A 24,104-nucleotide genomic window follows, 5' to 3' on the forward strand; every position below is an offset into this window, starting at 1 on the left:
TGAACTATATGATTTAGTTAAAATTTTCACGATTACCCGGTGTTTTAAGTAGTTGGAAGATATAAATATCAAAATTCAGTAAATATTATAGTGAAATAAAATAATAAAATAATAAAATAATAAAATAATAAAAATAATAAAATAATAAAAATAATAAAAATAATAAAAATAATAAAAATAATAAAACTAATAAAACTAATAAAACTCGTTGATAAAGTGCCTTTTAAACTTATTTATTCAAATTATTATATTTCTAGGCTCTTTGATGAGATGTATAATTATATGATTTAATTGAAGTTAAACGCAGTTTTCTACAAAAGCTGTTCTATCTTAATTATATCACGTGCTATCATGAATGTATTTTAGGAGATGTTATAAATTTATTAATATTTATTACAAATATAATTATTATTTTTAAACTGATTAATTGTTAAACAATAATTACTACTAACATTATAATTTATAATATAGATTCTTTATGGTAATATTTTTTTTGTATTTTATATTTGTTTATGTTTGGGATTTCCGAACGGTTAATTATGTTTTCAAATTTGATGTGGAACGGAAGCGATATATAGCTTTTATATGTATAATGTTTGCAACGCATTTAAGTTATTGAAAGCTTAAGATTCTGTGAGATGGCATTATTCGGCTAGAATTATTATACAGAAATATAGTTAAAACTAATAAAACAATGTTCATGCTTTAATCGTTAAATTACACAATCTCTTTTGGAGAGTCGTGTATGCTTTTAGTATTGGAATGTTTTTTACTTATTGATGACTTAGTGCACATATTCGATTCAGAATATTGCCTCTTCCTATTAGATTGAGGGGACAAAGTTGGGCGTGATTCAATCGAATCAGGTGCTGACTGTTGTATTGCTCTATCTGTTTGTACAGTGCTTAACTCGCTATCGTTTACTGCATTAATCAACTCTGTTCTTACAATAGCTTTATCTTCGATCTTTTCATTATCCTCTGCGCTTTCATGGTCAGAACCCCTAAAATCTCCAACTGGAGAGTATAATGTGCAAATTTTGGAAGGTTCTAAGGAAAATGAAATAGAGCAGGTTTTGTCTGGGGATGAATTGTAATTCCCAATTAAATGTACCATGCGATGGTAATAGTCTTCAAGTACATTGAAACTATTATCTGTCTTTTTTTCCAAACTTTCAACATTCGGAATATTGGAATATGAAAATATTCGTTCTTGACGTTCCAAGATGCATCGATTGTTGTTCCCAGCTCTTGGGAGTATCCTATAGTTGACTTTAGTTAGAAATTCGTTCTCTAGGACATTTAGTTCACTACATTGAACACCCCCAACTTTGGCGTAATGTGTATTCGTGCAAAAAGAATCACATAATCCTTTGCTTGCCACAGTTGTCGCTGTGATAAGAAACCTGTGAATAGTCAAGCTATCCAGCGTGAATTCTGGAAATACACTAGAAAGAAGATCAATATAATACACGGATGCTAAAAGCACGCAATGCTCCAGAGAAGAGTACTTCGTAAGTCTTATCAAGTAGTCGTATACGGATATGGAAGGGGGGACACGAGAATGAAACCTAGTTAATTTTAACGGTTGTGAACTGTCCAGCTTAGAGTCATTCAATTGAATTAGTGAATATAGCATTCTTGATATTAGTACAACCAGGTGCGTCCTGGAACAGTGAAGAAATTGCCTTGGTAGTTCCACCTCAGTGACAGCAATATTGTTGCCAACGTTAACGTTTGCATTAGCGACGTTCTCCATATTGGTTTACTTCTTTCTCCCAGACAGATAAAATAACCTAAATCATCTGGGAAGCGGAAACTGCACAAACCTGCTTCTTAGTCTAGCCTTATTTGCAGCTTTATTGGCACTTAACAAGGTTTGTATTGTAACATTATAAAACTTGTCAAATATTTGATAAAAAATTAAAAAATTAAAAAATTAACATCGGACTTCAGTGTCACCTGAATATAATTATGATCCGAATAGGCGATAATAAAACTTAGTTTAATTCTGCTTTCTTACCATATTTACACCTAATTCTGATTCTTAAACTTATTTGATATTAACAACCGGATTGTTTTGTCAACTTTGGAGTTATAGTAGAAAACTATTATTTAAAGCGCTTGTCCACTGCATTTTCAGTGATTTCTTAAAAATCTGCCATCACTGTAACGAAATAATAATCAAAATACGCTTTAGGTACTTTTGTAGTATTGTATTCTTTGATAAGGTTAGCTTCCGTCTGTATTATCTATAATTTTATTATCGAAGAACACCTGGTTTCCTAGGTGTTCTCAAGAGTTATTCTTTTAAGATAATTATCAGGTTAATCTGCCACTAGTTAAATCCAGTCTTGCGGCTCATTTCAATGACATTACGGCGGAAGAACATTATTATTATTACTATACATCGTGTATTTATCATCTGTAATTGTTTATAGCTCATAGAATGAAAGATGAAATGCTCATTTGTGTACCCTAGACTTACTTCACACCTCTTTGTCTTTAACAATTACATGAACTTGGCTCGCCATCTAACTGGATATTAATAGCGTCATTAAAGTCATCCTCATAGGAATCTGCATCTGCTTGGCTTTGTTGTAAAGCACTACGAGCTATCTCTTCAAAAGCATCGTCAACATTGATAGCATTCTTGGCACTTGTTAGAAAAAAGGGTATATTACCCAAATTTTTGGCCAACTCTTGCGAAGATCTAGTGGTCACAACTTTCTTCGATTCTTCCACATCAATTTTATTGCCCAAAACAACAAAAGGAAAAGTCTCTGGTGATGGTACATTAGCATGTACTAAAAACTCGTCCCGCCATGATTTAATGTTATCAAACGATTTGGCATTAGTAACATCATACACTAAAACGCAACAGTCCGCCCCGCGATAAAAAGCTACACCTAAGGATTGGAACCTTTCCTGACCAGCAGTATCCCAGACTTGCATAGTGGCTACCTTATCTCCATCCACAGTAACCTCTTTGGTCAAAAAATCAGCACCAATGGTAGCTTTGTACTGTTGACTATACTTGTCATTAACATAACGGTGCATTAGGGAGGTTTTACCAACCCCAGAATCCCCTAGAATAATCACCTTTAGGATATTCTTCTTTCTCGATGACATTAGACCTGAATTACTGTATTATTATAAATTTAAGTGGACTGTGTGCTGTTCTTCTCCCTTTATGGTTAGGTTGGCCATAAGAAAAGTCTAAATATTACACTTTTACATGCTTCTTCACTTTCAAAAATTCGGATTACTTTCGCTGGTGCCCTTTGCGGATCCTAATTTTGGGTGAACAGAAGTCAGGGTAACATAGATAAGAATTGGCTACTGCTGTGTTGGCAATACTACCGTTAGTAACAAGGTAAAGTGCCATTGCTGACCAGTAAGGTTTCTACATTAGGAGAATTATATAAATACGGTATGTCCCTAATACCTATATATAGTAATTTATTAATTATCTGTATGAGGGCTACTGATCGTGGAATACGATGAACACCTATGCTTTCGCTATAATACTTTTCCACATTATAGACATTTAACGGTTTCGATCATTATGCAATTATCAAGAATAGTTAGTACCAGGTGGTGTTGAACTGGAATTTCTGGCAAGAATCGTGCTATTCCCTTACTTTTTTTCAAAATGATGTCAAAGCAGGCCGAAAATATAAAGGAGGTTACATCAGTAATCGAAGATAAGGGCGATACAATAGCTAAATCACCTTCGGTGGATGAATCATTTTTTGCATCACCACTTTATGACTTTCTATATCCTCTACGCCCAGTAACCAATCAATGGTCTGTGAAGTATGTTACAGCACTTTTTGCATTAATTATAAGGTTGGCGGTTGGTTTGGGAGGTTATTCGGGTAAGAACATATCGCCAATGTTCGGTGATTTCGAAGCGCAGAGGCACTGGATGGAAGTAACACTAAATCTTCCAATAGATAAATGGTATTTTTTTGATTTACAGTATTGGGGATTGGATTATCCACCGCTTACTGCCTATCATTCATATTTGCTTGCGAAATTAGGCTCATTCGTTAATAATGAATGGTTCACTCTTAATATTTCCAGGGGTTATGAAAGCGATGACCTACAAGCATTCATGCGCTTTACAGTTCTTCTTAGTGAGTTATTCTGTTATATTCCCGCAGTTGTTTATTTCACTAGGTGGATGGGAAAGCATAGAAACCAATCTCCAATTGGGCAGTATGTAGCTGGTGCAGCTATATTGTTTCAACCGGCCTTAATCCTTATTGATCACGGGCATTTTCAATATAATTGCGTGATGCTTGGGATGACAGTTTATGCGATAAATAATCTATTAGATGAATTTTACGCTTTGTCTGCTGTTTGTTTTACCTTTGCACTAGGGTTCAAGCAGATGGCCTTGTACTATGCTCCCGTCATTTTTGCATATTTGCTAAGCAGGTCGATATACTATCCTCGGTTTAATTTCCCTAGGTTAGTAACAATTTCAAATGCTACAATTATAAGCTTTACCTGTTTGTATGCCCCGATATACATTAGTGGTGGATTCCGCAATATAATTCAGTCCTTACATAGGATATTTCCGTTCTCCAGAGGCATATTCGAGGATAAGGTCGCTAACTTCTGGTGTGTTTCTAACATACTTATCAAGTATAAGGTTCTCTACACTCAGTCTCAATTGCAATTATATGCTCTACTAGCCACAGGGTTGGGTATATTACCATCTGTTTTGATTACGTTCTTTTATCCACGGAAATTTATGATTCCCTACACATTAGCAGCATGCTCGATGTCATTCTTTTTGTTCAGCTTCCAGGTTCATGAAAAGTCAATTTTATTGCCACTACTTCCGATAACACTTTTAATGACTTCTACAGATTGGGATGTATTATCCATGGTATCATGGATAAATAATGTTGCACTCTTTACGTTGTGGCCATTGTTGAAGAAGGACGACTTAATGTTACAATATATTACAATGTTCCTGTTCTATAATTGGTTAATTGGAAATTTCAGTTTTGTTACACCCACATTTCTACCTAAATTTTTAACTCCCGGGCCGTCTGTTAGCGATGTTGCAGATGACTATAGACGTAGAAGTTTACTACCCCGGAATTTGATGTGGAGGATTATAATAGTTATCTCATATATTTTTATGGCGGCTATTCATGTTATGGATTACTTTATAATGCCTCCTAAAGCATATCCTGATATGTGGGTGTTGGCTAACTGCACATTAGGCTTTGGTTGCTTCGGTTTGTTCTGGTTGTGGAACCATTATAAAATGTGGACAATAAGGCACAAATCTCTCTCGGATCTATAATAATGCTATATTTAGGCCATAAATACTTTGTAAATTATTTTTCACTCTTATCGAGGATTTTATGGTCGTTCTTTATGAATTCATTCTTTTCGTAGTTCTTTTTTTAAACCTGAAACTACTAATCTAAGTCTAAAAAACTGAACTATACCTCCCGACTGGTACTTCGAACTTAGTGCTAAATTTTTAAATTCCTACGAAAAGGCTTAAGGGAAAAAAGCTTTCACCTCAATTGCCTACAATTTATACAATGACTCTGAAGTCCACAATGGAACATTTCTGGTGTCCAGGGCTACCTAAATCACGTGCTAACTTGTAGTTCTTTGATAACGTATGTGTTAAGTACCGCAATCATAGGCTAGATTAATAGTATGTTAATATTACTAAAATAACTACTTATTCATATTAGATTCAAGTCATATTCACACTGGCAATTGATCTCTTTATCTATGTTTCTCTACTCATAATCATACCTTAATCGCTAACATTAGGATGACCCTTTGCAGCCAAGCGCTACCCGTCCTGACTGGTAAGTACTAGTTCGTAAAAGCTGATCAATACCTCCAATAGGTCAACACTATTGAACCTCTTACAGTCTTGACTAACCTTATGCGACATTTTTGCAAGTAGTTGAGGTATAACAAGGGCCCTTCTGTTCCATACGACATCTAGTCGTTCTTCTTTATAAACAATAGTATTAATGTAACATTCAAGTTCTGTTCCTCGTGGCCCAATGGTCACGGCGTCTGGCTACGATAGTCACTTCTGACACCAGAAGATTCCAGGTTCGAGTCCTGGCGGGGAAGAACTTTTTTATCACATCCCGTCTCTCTCCTTAGAGGACAGACAAGTAATTTTTATAGAATTACTGGTAAGAAATGGGAAGTAATCATACATTCTTGAATCTAAAGTAGTTATGTTTTTTAGCGTCATGCATTGGCATTCAGCTTCACGTATTTTTTTTACTGAATCCAATTTTGCTCGGATAGTCCAGAAAAATCGAAGCATTAATTTTTGTTAAGGGCGTTAAAAACTGAGTACTGTACCATTCACAATAAACATCACAGTATCGTAACATTATATTATAGTTTATTACAATGCCGGTGTCCAATAAAGATATTGCTGCTTTGATTGTTCAGTTTTTATCGTCTTCCAATAGCTCTGTTAGTGAAGAATACTCTGATTCTCTCAATGTTGCTATTGATTGTATTACGGAGGCTTTTGAGATCGAACGTGAAGATGCTGACAACATAGTTGCGAAGGCTTTTAATAATGAAGATTTAATTACCATAATCAAGAAAAATTCCAACAGTACTACAAAAAGTCCTTTAAATGTCGAGGAAACCACTGAGGAGTCAAAGAAAGCCGAGGAATTGAAATTAGAAGGTAACAAGGCTATGGCAGTAAAGGACTTTGCTACTGCTATTGCGAAGTATTCAGAAGCTATTGAAATTTTACCAACAAATGCTGTGTACTATTCTAACAGAGCTGCTGCTTATTCTTCGATGAAGAAGTATGAAGAAGCTATAAAGGATGCGGAATCTGCCATTAAAGCTGATCCATCTTATTCGAAGGGCTATTCTAGATTAGGATTCTCGAACTACGCATTAGGTAGGTATGAAGAAGCTTTAGAGGCTTACTCTAAGGTATTAAAGATTGAAGGTGATAATTCTACTGAAGCTATGAAGCGTGATTACGAAACAGCCAAGAAAAAGGTTGGTGAATCAATTAATTTGGAAAAGCACAAACCTTCTGTAGAAGAGAATTCCAAGTCTCAAGATAATACTGCGGCTGGTGGTTTCCCAGATTTGTCTAGTATGCTAGGTGGTGGAGGTCTAGGCGGCTTAGGAAACCTCTTAAATAATCCACAAGTAATGCAGGCTGCCCAGAAGATGATGCAAGATCCTTCCGCTATGCAACAGATGATGAATAATCCAGCTATCAGACAAATGGCTGAAAAATTCTCATCTTCTGGTGGTGCACCTAACCTTGGGGACATGATGAATGATCCGTCGGTTAGAGACATGGCCAGCAAGTTTTTTGGTCAAAACAAGTAGGGATTTTTGAAAAGTCCACTTAAATATATGTTAAAAATATTTTAGAATTCCAACTATTACAATATATATGTTATATACTGTTGTATTTAGGCCCTATCGTTTGCAACATGCTGGTATGGCGTTTAATGCAAAGCTCGACATATGCTTTCACTATGAAGTTTTCATATGAAAAATTCTTGAATGACAGAAAAAGACTTATTTCTTCTGCAAGAGCTTCGTGATCATGCTTCAATTCCCAATTGATATCTTGCAAACTTTGCGTACATTCCTCTAGCCTGGAATGCAGTTTATCTCCCTGTTTCTGACGCTTTCCTTCCATATATGATTCAAAAATACCTTTCGCCTCACTACCTGAAATATTATTCAACTCATTTGGAGTTGTCCTTTGATATTCTCGCTGTAACATTGAGTGCTCCCCATATAATTTCCACCACGCAGCTATCCTTGTATCTAGTATGTGCTGAATTTTAGTTGTGAGAGTATCTAAACACATCCCCATGAAATCAATCGCTTGTTGGTAGCTGTCAATATCGTAATTACAATCAGCGCTGAAACAGTACTGCGAAGCTTTGGCTGGATTAGCACCTGCCAAAACATCTCCTTGGGAGCATAGAATTTCTTGTGCATTTTCAACATCCTGAGTTTTCAACCTCTCAAACATAAGTAGCTTTCTCATTATTGTAAACTTTTCCCTCAATCCATTAAATTCTAACAAATTGAAGGTAAGAAAACTTTTCATGCTATTAACTTCCTCGGGCTCAAATCTTTCATCTTTGCCAGATTTTGGTCTAGGATTACTTGCTCGCAACCAAGATGATAATTCAGCTTCTTGATATTTCAATACGTCCATATATTCATTTCTTTGAACAATAACAGAAAGCACTAAAGTCAACAGACCAAGGAATGTTGAATATTCTAAATTTACAACAGACAGGATGCCAGTCCTACCAATGGACTTTAACATATGCAATGTTTGTTCTATGGGTAAAAAATTCATGGGGTGTTTTTTACTAAATACTTGCAGGAAACATTGGATGCTTTTAACAGAGTGTCTAAGTGTTTTATATGATTCACCAGTTTGCTTAACTGTTATCCAAACATACCATGTATTTTCTTCAAATTTCATATTGTGAACAGCCAGAATACTAAATATTGATCGTTTTGCAATGTATGTTCCCAGCATATTCAAGATTACAGGATTTTTCACGTAATCTATGGCTCTTAAACTCTGCGGATTTTGCAATTTGGAAATGAGTAACCTTTTATCCTTCAGAATCTCCCGGATATTGTCTACCCTATTGTATTTGGCATATACCATAAGTGGAGTCATTCCCTTTAAGTTGCATTGGTTTACATTTGCGTTGGGCTCTGAAAGCACAAGATGTGTTCCTTTCTTCATTATATGGAGCAATGTATTACCCATAGGGTCTTCATGGTCACGAAAACAAAATTCCTGCCCTCTTCTACTATAGTATTTGAAGACATAGTGAAAGGTTTTCGACAGCATTTTCAGGTATTGTGGATGATCGTATGCTCGACATATTGTAAACAGTGGAGAATGCATGTTTTTATCCTTATGTCTCCAGTTCAAATAATCTCCCACTTTGTCAATAATAATGAAAGCCTGTGGTAAATAATGAGCAACTGTTCGTCCAGCATTGTTACTTTTATTCAAATACTCAAAATATTCTTTTCTAGTACAGTTAGTGATCAGTAGATCCACAAAAGACTCTACGAGTTCGTCGTTCCCAGTTTCTAATGCCTGTATTAATAATGTAGAGTTGGCGTAATTGACATCATGTAAAATATCTTCAAATTTAAAATGGTGTTTAAACTTCAAAAAAATCTCGTTCATTATATCAGTTCTTTCTGCTTGGATACAAAGTGAAAATACTGATTCACAATTAACCGTTCTAGATGTCAAGCTATTTTCAAATTGCATCAAAGATATTTTTTTACCTTCCCTAATGGAATCCCAGAAATCTTTATTGCTTTGTGACAGCGATATTATTTTATTCAACTGTTTTGTACCTTCATCCATATCAAAAAATGCTAATACTGCTTCAAATGTTGATAGCGAGTATCCAATTAAACCAAATTTAACGTCTTCTTGACGGGCAGCAAATTCTTTAAGATATTCTAAATGACTCTTCAGATTCTTTACCTGGGATCTACAAACAACAACTACCATTAAACCAAGTAGAGTATCGGCATCGAGCGTTAAGTCCATCGCACCATCAACTTCTGTTGTCAATATCTGGAAAGTAGAGACTAGAATTTTGACCTTGCCGCTGTGGGAGTTTGTGTCACTCATTTTGGAGAAACATTCTGTAGCCTTGATAGTTCTCTGTTCAATTTCAGAAACGTTTCTTAAATCAAATTTATTGCTTTCTTCCGGATAGATATGAGTAGGTACGTTGTTTAAAGAGATAAATTTTGTTATTTCGTACCCATTTACATTATGAGGTTCCCTTGATCCATTTATTTCCACCAATTTTAACCATATGTCTTGAAAAGTATTAGTTTCAACATATTCCCTGGTTGCATTAAACAAATCCTTATATTCATTGAAATGCTTGTGTTCATTTGTTATACCGTATACCTTACTAACGAGTTCTCTAACTAGCAGCACAACTTTTGGAATTCCACCATTTTCCTGACGAATGAGTTCCTTACCTGCATTGATGAGGCCGTTCAGTTTATTTACGAGTTCTGGATAAAGGCTCAAAAATTGTTCAAAAGGAAAACTATTTCTAGCTGGTTCCTGTTCATTTGTGTAAGCGCTGTAGACAGGTGATCCAAAAACTTGTAACTCGTCATTTAAGACCAAATCTCCAATTAAAGGTTTATCAACATGAAGTAACGGGAAATACATCCCGCTAGTTAAGTAGTCATTGAAATTTCTAAGGATTTGACATGATTTAAGCCTGCATCTTTTAAGTTCTGGTTTTGAGGTGACTATGCCTGATTGAGGTTTAATAACTATAGTTTTTCCGTTGAGTGTCTTACACTCTTGATCACTTATCTTGAATTCTTGTTGTAGTAACAGCAAATGTGAAGCAACGAAATTGTAAGTGTAACATAACTCGGTAAGTGGAAGTCCACTCTCTAAATCCTGATATTGTAATAATGTTTCCGTTGACGGTACTATTATTATGAACTTTTGATCTTTAAGACTATTGAACAATTTTTTTAACGGAGAGTTGGTAGGAGTCGGACAATTGAAAACCGCATTCAGCAAAGGGTTAAGTAGTATTGGTAAATGATATGGCATCGTTCAGATAGATCCCCATAGGCTGCGTCGTAAGTCATTGATAGTATTACTAGATAAAGGGAAGCTTCCCTATTTCAAAATTGTTTTTATCGAATGTACTATTGCACGGAGTTCGAATTTAGAAAGAAAATTGGTTCATCACCTCAGCTCTTCTTCCACCATTCACGGCTTGCTTACAGCGACGAATATTGAAAAGGAAGCTAATAAGCAAATAAAGTTATGGCAAAAGGCAAGAATAAGTGCCAAGAACCAAGAAGCCGCTCACATAAAGGGGCAAATGGGCATAGCTCAAGAACGAATAATAAACGAATGGAAGTAAAACATATAGACTCTAAAGGCAGAAACTTTCCTGCTAAATTAGCCATGTGGGACTTTGATCATTGCGATCCTAAGAGATGTAGTGGTAAAAAACTGGAAAGGTTAGGTTTAATCAAATCTCTGCGTGTTGGGCAAAAGTTTCAAGGTATCGTTGTTTCTCCTAATGGAAAAACCGTTGTATGTCCAGATGATAAAACAATTGTAGAAGAAAACGGTGCTTCAGTGGTTGAATGCTCTTGGGCTCGTTTAGATGAAGTACCTTTTAGTAAGATTGGTGGTAAACATGAAAGACTGCTACCGTACTTGGTTGCTGCTAACCAAGTAAATTATGGAAGACCTTGGAGACTAAACTGTGTTGAAGCGTTGGCGGCCTGTTTTGCCATTGTGGGACGGATGGACTGGGCGACTGAATTACTGTCTAACTTCTCATGGGGCTTAGGATTTCTAGAGTTAAATAAAGAATTGCTAGAAGTTTATCAACAGTGCACGGACCATAAATCTGTGAAGGCTGCTGAAGAGTCATGGTTGAAGAAGATTGAAGATGAAGCTCAAGAGAGAAAGAAACAAGCACAAGAAACTGATATATGGATGATGGGTAATACAAACAGACGAACTAACTCTTCAAATAACTCTTCAGATTATGAACACAGCCAAACTGATGAGGAATTATCAGATCATTCGCACTATAGTAATGATAACCTATCCGAAGTCACAGATAGAACCGTTGGGGATGACCAGCATTATTTAAGGGAAAACGACAGTTTGGATCAAAAACTTTCGAACTTTAAAATAGATAATATTTCTGGTTAATATTGTTTAATAATTTTCGTAGAATGGATTAGTTGTACTTACCGTTATAGGATATCATTGTTTATAGAAATACATCTTCGGGTCCATGAAAACTCCTAATGTATTCTGTTGTTCAAGTGCATTATACAACATAAGTCGTTTCTAGCGATTTTTAGACCGTATTTTCTCAATACTGGATAAAGCCGGACTCTTATAGCAAACTGACGCACCTCCAAAGCTTTAAAAAATGGAAAAAGAAGAAGAAGAAAGCAGCCCGGAGCTGATATTAGAAGCAGAATCAAAGCCAGTTAACTTTTCTCCTTCCCCAGATTTTGTCTGGCTATGCAATGAACTTTTTGTTAAACTAGAAGATGCATCTATCAAGAAAAATGAACTAGGAAAACCACGCCGTTTACGCCTGCTGGAAATCATTTCTCATTTCTATAGGCTTTGGAGAACTACAGTAGGGAACGATATTTATCCTGCTTTGATCTTAGCTTTACCTTATCTAGACAAGAGAACCTTTCGTCTTAAGGAAGCAACGCTTGTTCAAGCCATATGTCGTTACTTGAAGTTGCCGAGAAACTCTGAAACGGAAAAGCGGCTAATATATTGGAAGAAAAATGCTCCTCGGGGATCTAAACTATCCAAATCTTGCGTGGAAGAAATACAGAAGAGAAAGAAAGAATATTTAGGCCCTTCTCGACTTTCTATCGACAAAGTGAATGAGTGCCTAGATCAACTCCACCATGATAGTAATGTTGGAAAATGGGGTTACATAGGCCTTTCAAAATCTAAAACGTTTAGGTATTGCATGGAACATATGTCATTTACAGAAATGAGATATTTTTTTGATATAATACTAAAAGTAAGCGTTGTAGGTGGTTTAGAAGGTTTACTGTTAAGATGCTGGCATCCAGATGCAGAAACCTATTTTAAAGTTGTATCGGATTTGAGAGTAGTCACGGAAACGCTTTGGAATCAATCGAAAAGACTTGAGAAAAATGATTTGACTGTAAGAATAGGTTACCCATTTTCCCCTCAACTTGCATTAAGATTGAAAAAATCAGACGAAGATCTTGCTCGTGGATATAAAAATGATTTTATGATCGAGGAGAAAATGGATGGGGAAAGAATTCAACTTCATTATAAAGATTACGGACATACAATTAGCTACTGGAGCAGAAATGGTATAAATTACACTTACCTTTATGGAGAAAATCAAAACTTGGGTTCGATATCTAATTGTTTACAATTCGTTGATGGTGTTAAGAATTGTATCTTAGATGGCGAAATGGTTACGTATAACCGTGAGACGAATATGATACTACCTTTTGGGCTAACAAAAACTAGCGCTGGGAATCAACTAACTTATGAGGCAACCGGAGAGTATGAATCATCATACAGACCTCTATATATGGTATTTGATTTAATATATTTGAATGGAAAACCGTTAACAGCTCTTGAACTATGGAAGAGGAAAGAATATTTACAAAAGATTTTAGTTCCAACTGAAAATGTTGTCGAAATTCTCCCATTCTCAAGATGTAGCGAGGCAAGTTCTATATCTGCTTCATTGGGAGCAGCAATTTCCCGTGGCTCTGAGGGTATAATATTAAAGGATTCACACTCCAAATACCTCTTAGGTAGAAGGTCTGATTGCTGGATCAAGATAAAACCTGAATACCTAGAGAACTTTGGAGAAAATTTAGATTTAGTAATAATTGGAAGAATTAGGGGCAAGAAGGACTCATTTATCTGCGCACTGGCAATTGTGGAAGATATCAATGCTAATGACGACTCCCTAAAGATAGCAGATATGGAAACAACACCAGAACCACATATTGTTGAGCCTAACATTAGGAAGTTCATTTCATTTTGTAGCATTGCAAATGGAATATCTAATGAGGAGTTTAAACAAATTGAGAGACTAACGAGGGGTAACTGGATTTCTTATTCCGAAAACCCTCCTTCCACAGATTGGGTTGAATTTGGAACAAAAACTCCAAATGAATGGATCGATCCTAAGCATTCTATAGTTCTAGAAGTGAAAGCCAGATCGATAGACAACGAAGAAGTAGGAAAAGAAAGATATAAAACAGGTAGCACACTTCATGGCGCGTACTGCCGTTGTATTCGATATGATAAAGATTGGAAAACAGCGTGCACACTAGAAGAATTTAAGCAAGCTAGAGAAGCTAAAGAATACTATAATCATCACTATGGAAATAGTGTGGTTAAATCCAAAAAATCGCCCAGTAAAAAGCGAGAATTTCACGTTGTGGGAACGGTAGAAGACTCTAAAGTTACTGGAAAAAGATTTTTGCACGGCTGTCACTTTTACGTCTTAAGTGGATACTTCGACAAGAGATTCGGTATCAGAGTTGATAATACAATGGTTGCTGAAAATATTGTAGCCCATGGTGGCACATACGTGCATAACTTGAACATTCGAGCTGGGCTGGGAAAGCTATATATATTGGGCGGTAAATTAACACGAGAATGTAAGATTTTGATTGATCGAGGTTATGATATTATCCACCCTTCTTGGTTGATGGATAGTGTAATGTATGGAACTATGTTACGTATAGAGCCCCGTTATATATATAATGTGGGAATTGAGTTTATGGCGAACGTATCAGCACGTGTTGATGAGTATAATGACAGTTATCAAATACCTATAGAGTGCAGCGAATATGAACATATTATAGGCGAAAGTAAAGAATTACTTCTATCTGAAGAAAGTCCTGCACTGAATACTAATACTGTCAATGAAGAGTTACCTTTCCTTCTTTTCCAAAGGATGAATATATTCATACTCGCAGATGACGTACACTACCAAGATCGCGTAGATTTGATCAAGTGGAAGATTCGGGCTTACCAAGGTGCTTTAACTGATGACATAGCAAATGCCAATCTTATTGTTGCTATAGAATATAACTACTCAAAAGCTGGTATCGAACAAGTGAGGCATACAGTAGCATCCCTAATCGGTGAGAACATTCCTGGAAGACCAATTCCTAAGATAACTGTAGATAGATGGATAGAAGCCTGTATTGAAGAACAGTGTTTAGTGGACGAGGAAGATTACCTCGCTGTATAGATATGGTTGTTAACAGATTAAAGTATACTGTAGACTAAGCATCGTAAGAAGATACCGGGTAACTACAAAATTTAAGAAAATAGTTTAAATTTAACATGATCCCCATTCACCTAAGTACCCAGCAGCAATGTCAAAGAACCTTGACGGGTTCGTACCTATACATTCAATATTCTATGCAATATTCCATCCAACAGAAGGAACTAAAATAAGGTTTCAATTTCCTCCCGATAGCTTGAAAAATAGTGGAATTAGCTTTGATACTATTAAGAATTATATCATCCCTAAGCCGCAATTATGCAATAAGTTGTTGACTTTTAAATACAAGTCTTATCGGCTTGTGTGCTTTCCAGTTAATGTAAACGCTCCATACTATGCTCGGAATTCGTTCAGTTTTGATTTCGTGTTCGTATTTCCTTACGATTCGCCTACATCACCATATGAACCCGCAATAATAAGATTGGGAAAAATGTTTCGAATACTAGAGGAACAGTCACAATTCTTATCCAAGATTGAAAGAGATCCTGTATACTACCAATTAAAGACCCAAGATACTAACCAACTTGATCATAGTGGAGAAGATTCTGACTCGAAAAACGGATCTCATGCTAGCACTAAAAAAACGGTGCATAACCATGCTCATATGAGGTACCATGAAATTATGAGGCATATAAAGAATGAAGGAAAACAATTCTATATTGAAGATCTGATTACAAAGCTTTACGAGGATTTAAACAATTACTCGGAGTGTTTGATACCTATGGATTCTGGTAATGCCATCGATATCAAACTTTTTCCATTACTACCTCCTCCAAATTCAAGTCTTTCCCTTGAAGACGTACCGCTTTCTAAAGTTAATCTATTAAGCTTAGTGGATGTTAATTGGGATCCTACGATGGTAAAAATTGTGCCATACATAAACGGAATAAACAGCATAGCTAAAATTGCTAAATGCAGTAATAGCGACATTGAGTTGGTCCTAGAATGTGTGAAGCATTTACTATACTATGATTGTGTAGTATTGGTGGATATTTTCCAATTTAGCAACATTTACGCACCTACAAGTCAGCTTCGTGAATTTTTGACTGACCCATCAATCTCAAAAGAATGCCAAATATATGTTTTAGCCAGTGATGATTCTGGTGTTTACAATTTTCCATTTGAAGGCAGGTCATCCCCAAATTCCAGGGATAACATGGAACCCTCCAGTACAATATATAATACTCACAAGCCGGATGCAGTCCCAAGGGCGGACTCTTTCACATCCCATCAAGATGGTGTCCAAAAAAATTCAATGAATAACTCTTTTTATTTAACGCCATCATATACCCATTCTAGTCGAAATTCAGAATTCAACCAGATCGGTAATCAAGGGTATTCTAAGAGAACATTACCAACCAAGAGTTGCCTATTTGATTTATATCGATCATTATCCCAAGCCCAAACAGTTTCAGTATGGTATAAATTAAACTATGATGCTATTAGAGAAAATCAAATTGATGTTCGCAGGTTCATTACATTTGGTATTATAAAAAAGCTAATTTATAGGTGTTACTCTTATCCCGTTGTTAAAACTATCGGAACTTTAGACATGCTTAAACGATTTGATTATGCCGATGTTTTCAACACATTTATCGATCCCAAAAAAGATAACAGCAACAATGTTTTTTCAACATCAGACATTAAGGTTGATTTTGATCAACCATTGCCATACAAAAACAAATCTCCTTACGTCAGTAGTTCACAATTTGCAAATGAAAGCTTTCGCGAAAATTACCAAAAGCCATTGAGGGATGGGTTACCCACATCCTTTGAAGGTGGTAGAAAATACTCTATGAATGAAGGTGATAATTTCAAGCATAGCCGAAAGCAGAGCTCAAGCACCAATAGTACGGCAACTGTTGTTTTTGACATAGGCGAGAAACGTGGAAATAAAGAACATGATCGCCGGGATAGATCCCACCAAGATGTTATCAGTATTCTGAGAAAGAAAAGGCAGCAAGAATTCTTACTACTACAATCTGTACATAACGTAGACAATTCTGACAAGATAGCCATGCGCTTACAGATGACTAAACACGAGGTTGAGCTATTACTACGGGGGATTGGCGAATATCATATCATTAATAGTTAATATGCATTATGGTATACTTACTAATGTTACATGAGTTTATATGAGTTCATGCACGCGCTATATAACCCTCTATTATTTACGTGCCAAACTTTATTTTACTTTTTTTATAGCGGAACCTTCCAGGTCGACATCAGTGTTCGATCTTTTCAGAGAATTTAGTACGTGTACAACATTTGTGTTAAGGTTCTTGATCGGTGACATTGACCTTGAGCGGGGTACAGTTGGGGCCTTTCTCAAAATTTGTCTAATGGGAGTTTTACCGGTAGATGCAATTGGACCAAAAGACCGTGAGCTTATTCGTTCTAAAAGCATTTCAACTGAATGCACATCGCCCAAGTCAATATTCATTTCATTAATAATCCTCTTAATAGAGTAATCCATCTCTTCAAAGCCCTTGCTAGATTCTTTAAAGTACCTGATATTATTGTCAAAATGTGTCTCCAGTATTTTATGTTTGGAATGGAGATCGCTAATTTGCTTCTTAAATGCTTCTTTCTCAGATAATTTTTGCACCAGTTCCTTGAAATTATCAATGCTGGTTCCCATTTGATCGCATGTGATACCAGAATCCTTAACGAAGTCATCTGCTAAAACCTCCAAATTTGAAACCAGCTTTGTTGTGTCACCTTGGAATTTTTGATGTATCGAATCACATTGGTTTAAGTTTTCAAAAGACGACACCCATCTCTCTCGAACGGGCTGGAATAGAGTTTTTTCGCTATTAATCATCTCCGAAACAGTATCTTTCATAGAATTAACTAGCAGAGTCTTGCTTTGTTCCACATGCGCCTCCAACATTGAGGCAAAGTTCGAAATCAACGATTGAGATGAAATTTTAACTTCTTCATATACGTTTTGTAACTTTAAGTCTAACATTTCGAAGTTATTGTTTTTAAATAAATACTCACCCAGATATTCATTTAAGTTATTATTTTCCTCACACATTTCGGTAAGCTTATTAGTCAAGATTTCAGAATATCCGTCCACTTTAGTCTTTAACTCACTTACAATAGAGTTTATTTGCTTGTAGAATAGGGAAGGTTGTCGCATTGCCAGGGCAGTTATATCTTCACACATACTAATACCTCCAGACTGTATAGAATCCAATGCACTATTGAATATCGAATTAATGCTGTCCAAATTTTCTTCAATGGAAAGGTCCTTATCAAGCATGTTCAGTTTAACCGAGTCCAAATGTTCCTCCATAGATTCCCTATACGAAGTCATTCCCTGGAAGAGAATTTCCTTTATATCACTTTGTAAGCGCTGCTCATGGGTTTCATATAACTTCAGTGACCCTTGCATTGTATGTAAAGCATCCCTCAGTTTCTGGATCATGTTTACTAACTCAATCTCATTGTGATGTTGCCTTTCAATTTTATCCTGAAGATAATCAATTGTATGTTGTAATTTTTTTGTTTTGGCTTGCTGCATGTCATTCACCTCTTGTAGCGTTTTCCTTTCCTTTAATAGCAATGCATTTTGAGAAACTAGGCTTTCACCTTGTCGTTTAGATTCTTGTATTTCTGTCTTATAATTTTCTAAGTCATTAATTAATTCTTGATAATGTTCATGGCTCATATATATGCCATCTTTCGACTTCGTGGACAAGAAATCTGATTTAAGCTTGGACAGTTCCTTTGATATATTTTTAACCAATATCTCCTTCATAACATAGCTTCCTAACTGTGGCCTATTCATAATATTTTTTGCCTTGGAAGCATATTCAAGTGTACTAGAGGTTTCATCAGCGTTTATTTTTGCAGGAGATATTGTGGCTATTAAAGCAGTTTTCGTATTTCCTCCTAATGAATCTTGTAGAAGCCTTGTTAACTTAGACTCTCGGAACGGTATATGAATATTCTTATCCGCAAGGGAATTTATTACCCTACCCAAAGTCAATAAGCTTTGGTTAATTGATCCAGCTTCCTTTGCTCTAAGGTTCTGTGCTCCAGATCTGTTTATGTTCTCTGATCCGGCAAGATCAACCAAATTCATCTTTGACATACGGAAAAGTTCGCCGTCATAGTTTTTGTAGAGCATAATGGTAAAAATTGTATGCGATCTGCTAGATACATCGTTCATTTTAGTAGATGCAACTTGTCGATGCTTTAAGCCCTTCTGTAAAATCTTAATTCCTTCGCATGCATTTGTTATATGGAACTCTTGTAGATTTTGAATGTGAATTGCAGAGGTCTGATGTTGCTTACCAATTGAAAGCCTTTTATAGTTAGTAGGCAAACTCTTGTAACGTCTTTTTGACGTACTACTAGTTTCGTTTTCTACTGGTGAGTTGGCTTGAGAATTTGACCGGCTTCCATTGCTCATATTGGAATCAAATATTCGTAGCCTTTTTGAGCTATCAGGCATATCCACTAGTAGATCTTTTAGTTCTTCGTTATAAAGTTCGATATATGAGCATTTTACCATATAGTCACAATCTGTCGCCTTCATTACATCAAATAGCTTGAATAAGATTCTAGGAATAATCCCTGCTGCATCACTCAGTTCGCCGTCGTACAATTTCTCATCCCCTGTCATAGTATATGTTTTGCCAGTTGAAGTCATTCCATATACTAGCATTGTACAATTGTAGCCTTTTATAAAGTCTTCAAATAGTGGCTCCGCAATATCTTTAAATATGAGATGTTGATCTGCGCTAGGACCAAAAACCTTGTCAACGGTATAAGTGCGTGCATTCATTTTCGCAGCAATACCAACATCACCAGAAGTATTAATTGACACTTCATTTGAACCCTTTACGTCGGGGACCGTTACGACAACTGCGCTCTTCGCTTTGATTTCCCTCTCATTTCGTCCTCTGCAGCGTACTGCAACGGTGATATTTAATTCCTCGCTAGAATTATCAACCATTGTGCACTTTCCAGTCGTTAGCCCGAAAAGTTATCGATCTAAAGAAGATGAAGTACAGTCCTTAACAGATATCGGTTTGTTTACCTTTAACGTATTCGACAAAACGCCCTATAGTCGTAGAAAAACTTTAAGATTGAATATATAACAGCTTCAGAAACCGCAAGTAAAAACATGCGATTGAAGACCTCTGTAAATTGTACGGTCACCAAATGCTTACAAGCTAAATTAGTTGGATGTAATTTTGAGAGTTGCAGTTCACGCGATTACATTTGTGTACAGTAAACACTTGTAAAATTTTAAATCATGTGACACACAGTAAACATGTAACATGCCTCCGCTACAATTGCTCTATCTATTACGAATACTGTAAGGAACGAAAACTTAATTTACATATATTGGGTAGATTTCTATTAATTTTCTGCAATAGGTTGGTCTTCTGAAGGGTTTGAAGCCGCTGAAGTGGGTTTTCGAATACTGTAAGGAACGAAAACTTAATTTACATATATTGGGTAGATTTCTATTAATTTTCTGCAATAGGTTGGTCTTCTGAAGGGTTTGAAGCCGCTGAAGTGGGTTTTCTGCGCTGCCTTTTTCTTTTATGCTTCACTTTATCCTCTGGTTTTTTTTCATCTTTTACTAATCGTCTTTTCTTTACACTCAATGGATTTGGCTGTTTAGGGCCCCTCTTCTTCACTGGCGCAGGAGTGTTCTCTGAGGTATTTTCTTTTACTACCGAAGCGTAGTTTGGATCATTTAATCCTTGAACAAGCTTTTCTTGCTCTTTCTGGTTACTAGCCTTTGCACTAGCAGTACTCAAAGGCTCCATAACCATAACTGCTCTATTAATGTACACTAGGGGTACTCCTGGTATGCTTCTTAGTTTTCTTCTAATATTAATATCTTGTGTGGCAACAACATATCTATGCTGGTTCGTTCCTTTTATATCTACAATGCTTCTGATACATTCAATAGGTTCTTTTGTTTCTTTGAAATGGTTACAACGACGTCTCTCGTAGTTCTTCGCTTGCGAAATGGCTTCTTGATTCTTCGCTTCATAAAGCTTTTGCATACAGCACTGAGTAATCATTGGTTTCACTTCAGCTTGCAGAGTTCGCTTCAACCCCTTAGCTAGATCAAATGAGCTTTTACTCGATTCTAATACAATAAGGTCATCGACAATCACTTGATATGGCTGCCGAAACTTGAATGTGTGATTATACACAGTCATCTGCTTTTTATAAGCCTTCGCCCTCTTCTGACGCATAGCGAGGCAATTCTGTTCTTTTTCGATTGGCAACTAAGACTCCTCTTTTATTGCAAGAGGTATTAAACTAGAAATGAGTATTAAAAAGTTTATTATGTTAAAATGTAGTTCCTAACGCATGTTTAAAAAGCACGGTTCACGAATTTGAATTGAAAAAATTTCCAAATACCATAAAACAGATAATTTACTTTAGGCGCTTACCTTACAGAAATTGCATTCTGTAAGCAAGTACTTGGCGATTTTCATTACTGCGTTACAACTCGGGCTGGTTGGACGCTTTCCAAGGAACCGCCTTGCGTTGTAAAAATTTTTTTTTTTAAAAAAGAAAAGATATCGGCGACTTCTCTATTTGTAAGCTCAAAGCGCCATGTTCCTCATAGTACGAGGTCACACAATTACATTAAATATATTTATACGGGGTAAGTATCAATTTATGCACTTTCACAGCGCGTTATATATAGTCTTTAAACCGAATCCTTCATAATCAAATTCTCCATTTCAGCGAATTTTGTAAAAGTTGTTACTACTAAACAACGATACCGAAAACCAAAGAACAGCGCTCTTTTATCAAAAAAAACAAAGTAGACATGTTGTAACCATGCAAAATTGATGAATTTGAAAAAGTCAACGAACCATCAACGAACCATCATCTTTAGTTCTGATATAATAATAAGATAAAGCCACTTACACCAAAGATAATTATACGGAAAATACTGTATTTTTTAAAGTATTCCATGTCACAGGAAGTTGGCACAGTAAAGAAGAGGAAATCCCCTTACTCCCGCAAAGGATGTCTTCAGTGCAAGAAATCACACACTAAATGTGATGAAACAAAACCGAAATGCCTTAAGTGCATGAAAAGGAATATAAAGTGCACCTACAAGGTTAGCTTCGTATTCCAGCAAGTTGACATTCGCAGTGGAGATGAAGGATGCGCTCCTCCGTCTAGCTCATCGCTTGAGATACCATGCTCAACAGCAGTTTCCCACTTTGACGATCTAGCTTCTCAAGGTAGTGTTCCACCCCTAGGCAGCGACTGTCTGACCCCTCATCCACTTAAATTGGAAGAGTCACCAAATTTTGCTACTGTTGACCATAACCTGGATCTCCGAGATTTTATATTCGTTTCTCAGACGGACTTAAATTTGCTCAACCTCCTTACTTTCGACACAGAGGACGGCAAAGAAACTGCCCCGTATATCCCTGGTGTTCCGCTTACAACTTTATTCCAGTTATCATGGCGTCATTCAACGTGGGAAGAATTTTACGACATGCTGAAAACATACGATCCAATACAAATAATGGTTAGAAGCGGGAAGTCACTTGATGCCTCTTCAATATCACTTGATGACCCTCGTTTACTTAACTTTATATGGACAACAACTAGGGTGACTTTAGGCTGTGGGAATTTCATTATGTTTCCACAAGACCGTTATGATAAAATGGTGCAACTGTTCTTAAATATTACCGAAAAACATCCTATTGTAGAGCGAGTTTTGATCTACGATGTTGCCCTATACTTGAAGGATCTTTATTTTAAACAAGAGCTGAAAGAATTTTCCCACATATGGGACCGTTATATCAGGATGCCAACGTTGAAAGTTTGTCTGGATACACTACAACAGAGGATAAATAAAACTCGAGAGTTTACGGAATTGGTCTCCTTAGCTCTAACCGTTTTATTATTATTCGCGGCAAATAGTACCTATCGTAACGCTGAATGGAGGACTCACTTGAAGGGTTGTTGGCACATGCTGCAGTCTACGCGACAGTTCATCCCAAAATGCCCTACCAATTTTATAGACCAGAACTGTATGGCAGTGTATGAAATCTTGGAGGACAATTTATGTCACTCGGAAATTCTGGCCTGCATAACTTCCGATAATGCAGGATCTATCAAAAACCCGATGGAATTAGAAAACTTATTATCGAATGCTCCTTACTCCAAAATCGTCCTTTTTGGAGAAAAATATGACCTAATACGGGGTTATACGACTGATTTATTCCCAATATTCACGGAAATATGTTTAAAATTAATCGACCTTCGAAATCGGGGTTATAACTTGAATGGAACGAATATACTTGTACATCGTTTATTAAACAAAGACGAGAACCTCGCTTATGAGTTGCAGGAGTTCGGACGGACACTATTACAAGACTTGGTGGCCTGTAAGCCCACGGATGAGGACCTGCGTGAAGCTGCTCGCGGAGCATCCGATTTTAGACTGCAGTTCTCCATGAAAAATTCTGTAAAAGCCTATTACCACTCGCTTGAACTTTATCTCAAGATATTTTTTCTTCGTGTACCGCTAGATTCCCCAGAGTTGGTCACTATTGTAGAAAAGATCTTGGAGTACCTATATGCAATGCCATACTATACAACAACAAGCATTGCATGTCATTGGGGTATATACCTAAGTGGCATGGTGGCTTCTCTTCTCAACCAGAAAGCTCTGCATCTTCTCTCTATAGACATCCTTTCAAAGCTGGCCTCTAATGGAATGATTGTGGCTGCTAATTCGATCACGAGGCTCACATATATCAATAGAACGCTGGAATCAAAAGACTACCATAATCTAGTAAATCCCTCTCACGATTTTATTACATTTTGAGGGTTCAAGAACTAAGTTACACTAAAAGATCTCTTAATAAATGCATATCCTGGAATTTTTTAGTGCAACCTATAAGTCTCAAAATTCTGACATTTAGGAATATCACGCTGGGGCTGCATCATCAAATATACTATTACTACATACTTTTCTATACTTGCCTAATTTTTCTTATATTTCCGAGAATCCATTAGTAGCAAATAATTGAGAACAAATTCCGCGTAATTCCTTCTAAATATTCTAGTTTTAACTCTTTTCTCAGACCATCGTACCCCCGAATTTTTTAAACTTACGTAAAAATGAAACAATCGTTTCATATATGTCCCTAAATTGTCGTTATTGCATACAGTGACTATATTC

At 36.3% G+C, this 24,104-nt stretch overlaps 11 protein-coding genes and 1 non-coding gene across 12 annotated transcripts, besides 4 other annotated features; 7 read left to right on the forward strand and 5 right to left on the reverse strand.

Annotated features, from left to right (window-relative positions):
• Positions 1–338: 338 nt before the first annotated feature.
• Positions 339–347: a centromere (Chromosome III centromere CDE I element; Syntenic to Ashbya gossypii and Eremothecium cymbalariae Chromosome III centromere CDE I element).
• Positions 339–530: a centromere (Chromosome III centromere; Syntenic to Ashbya gossypii and Eremothecium cymbalariae Chromosome III centromere).
• Positions 348–513: a centromere (Chromosome III centromere CDE II element; Syntenic to Ashbya gossypii and Eremothecium cymbalariae Chromosome III centromere CDE II element).
• Positions 514–530: a centromere (Chromosome III centromere CDE III element; Syntenic to Ashbya gossypii and Eremothecium cymbalariae Chromosome III centromere CDE III element).
• A 187-nt stretch (positions 531–717) lies between these two features.
• On the reverse strand, positions 718–1,758 carry PHO80 (Pho80p; the record flags this gene model as incomplete). Its single annotated transcript, XM_018131658.1, has 1 exon — positions 718–1,758. The coding sequence occupies one exon, from the start codon at positions 1,756–1,758 to the stop codon at positions 718–720; it is 1,041 nt and encodes a 346-aa protein (XP_017987147.1).
• A 746-nt stretch (positions 1,759–2,504) lies between these two features.
• Positions 2,505–3,131, reverse strand: YPT7 (Rab family GTPase YPT7; the record flags this gene model as incomplete). The annotated part of the gene is made up of 1 exon (XM_018131659.1): positions 2,505–3,131. One exon carries the CDS (start codon positions 3,129–3,131, stop codon positions 2,505–2,507), a length of 627 nt encoding a protein of 208 aa, XP_017987148.1.
• Positions 3,132–3,654: 523 nt separating this feature from the next.
• Positions 3,655–5,328, forward strand: ALG6 (dolichyl-P-Glc:Man(9)GlcNAc(2)-PP-dolichol alpha-1,3-glucosyltransferase; the record flags this gene model as incomplete). The annotated part of the gene is made up of 1 exon (XM_018131660.1): positions 3,655–5,328. The coding sequence occupies one exon, from the start codon at positions 3,655–3,657 to the stop codon at positions 5,326–5,328; it is 1,674 nt and encodes a 557-aa protein (XP_017987149.1).
• A 716-nt stretch (positions 5,329–6,044) lies between these two features.
• Positions 6,045–6,131, forward strand: AW171_hschr32030. Its single transcript is given in 2 exon segments — positions 6,045–6,081; positions 6,096–6,131. It is a non-coding gene; the product is annotated as a tRNA-Arg (tRNA).
• Positions 6,132–6,422: 291 nt separating this feature from the next.
• Positions 6,423–7,382, forward strand: SGT2 (Sgt2p; the record flags this gene model as incomplete). The annotated part of the gene is made up of 1 exon (XM_018131661.1): positions 6,423–7,382. The coding sequence occupies one exon, from the start codon at positions 6,423–6,425 to the stop codon at positions 7,380–7,382; it is 960 nt and encodes a 319-aa protein (XP_017987150.1).
• Positions 7,383–7,452: 70 nt separating this feature from the next.
• Positions 7,453–10,656, reverse strand: AW171_hschr32032 (HCR005Cp; the record flags this gene model as incomplete). Its single annotated transcript, XM_018131662.1, has 1 exon — positions 7,453–10,656. One exon carries the CDS (start codon positions 10,654–10,656, stop codon positions 7,453–7,455), a length of 3,204 nt encoding a protein of 1,067 aa, XP_017987151.1.
• Positions 10,657–10,875: 219 nt separating this feature from the next.
• TSR3 (ribosome biogenesis protein TSR3) lies at positions 10,876–11,784 on the forward strand (the record flags this gene model as incomplete). The annotated part of the gene is made up of 1 exon (XM_018131663.1): positions 10,876–11,784. The coding sequence occupies one exon, from the start codon at positions 10,876–10,878 to the stop codon at positions 11,782–11,784; it is 909 nt and encodes a 302-aa protein (XP_017987152.1).
• A 226-nt stretch (positions 11,785–12,010) lies between these two features.
• On the forward strand, positions 12,011–14,866 carry DNL4 (DNA ligase (ATP) DNL4; the record flags this gene model as incomplete). Its single annotated transcript, XM_018131664.1, has 1 exon — positions 12,011–14,866. One exon carries the CDS (start codon positions 12,011–12,013, stop codon positions 14,864–14,866), a length of 2,856 nt encoding a protein of 951 aa, XP_017987153.1.
• A 127-nt stretch (positions 14,867–14,993) lies between these two features.
• NPR2 (nitrogen permease regulating protein NPR2) lies at positions 14,994–16,997 on the forward strand (the record flags this gene model as incomplete). The annotated part of the gene is made up of 1 exon (XM_018131665.1): positions 14,994–16,997. The coding sequence occupies one exon, from the start codon at positions 14,994–14,996 to the stop codon at positions 16,995–16,997; it is 2,004 nt and encodes a 667-aa protein (XP_017987154.1).
• A 90-nt stretch (positions 16,998–17,087) lies between these two features.
• On the reverse strand, positions 17,088–19,871 carry CIN8 (kinesin motor protein CIN8; the record flags this gene model as incomplete). The annotated part of the gene is made up of 1 exon (XM_018131666.1): positions 17,088–19,871. The coding sequence occupies one exon, from the start codon at positions 19,869–19,871 to the stop codon at positions 17,088–17,090; it is 2,784 nt and encodes a 927-aa protein (XP_017987155.1).
• A 520-nt stretch (positions 19,872–20,391) lies between these two features.
• UTP23 (rRNA-binding ribosome biosynthesis protein UTP23) lies at positions 20,392–21,135 on the reverse strand (the record flags this gene model as incomplete). The annotated part of the gene is made up of 1 exon (XM_018131667.1): positions 20,392–21,135. The coding sequence occupies one exon, from the start codon at positions 21,133–21,135 to the stop codon at positions 20,392–20,394; it is 744 nt and encodes a 247-aa protein (XP_017987156.1).
• Positions 21,136–21,869: 734 nt separating this feature from the next.
• On the forward strand, positions 21,870–23,747 carry AW171_hschr32038 (Zn(II)2Cys6 transcription factor; the record flags this gene model as incomplete). The annotated part of the gene is made up of 1 exon (XM_018131668.1): positions 21,870–23,747. One exon carries the CDS (start codon positions 21,870–21,872, stop codon positions 23,745–23,747), a length of 1,878 nt encoding a protein of 625 aa, XP_017987157.1.
• Between the last annotated feature and the right edge of the window lie 357 nt (positions 23,748–24,104).

This window comes from Eremothecium sinecaudum, chromosome III, assembly GCF_001548555.1.
Source record: "Eremothecium sinecaudum strain ATCC 58844 chromosome III, complete sequence".
In the NCBI taxonomy this organism is placed as follows: Eukaryota; Fungi; Ascomycota; class Saccharomycetes; order Saccharomycetales; family Saccharomycetaceae; genus Eremothecium; species Eremothecium sinecaudum.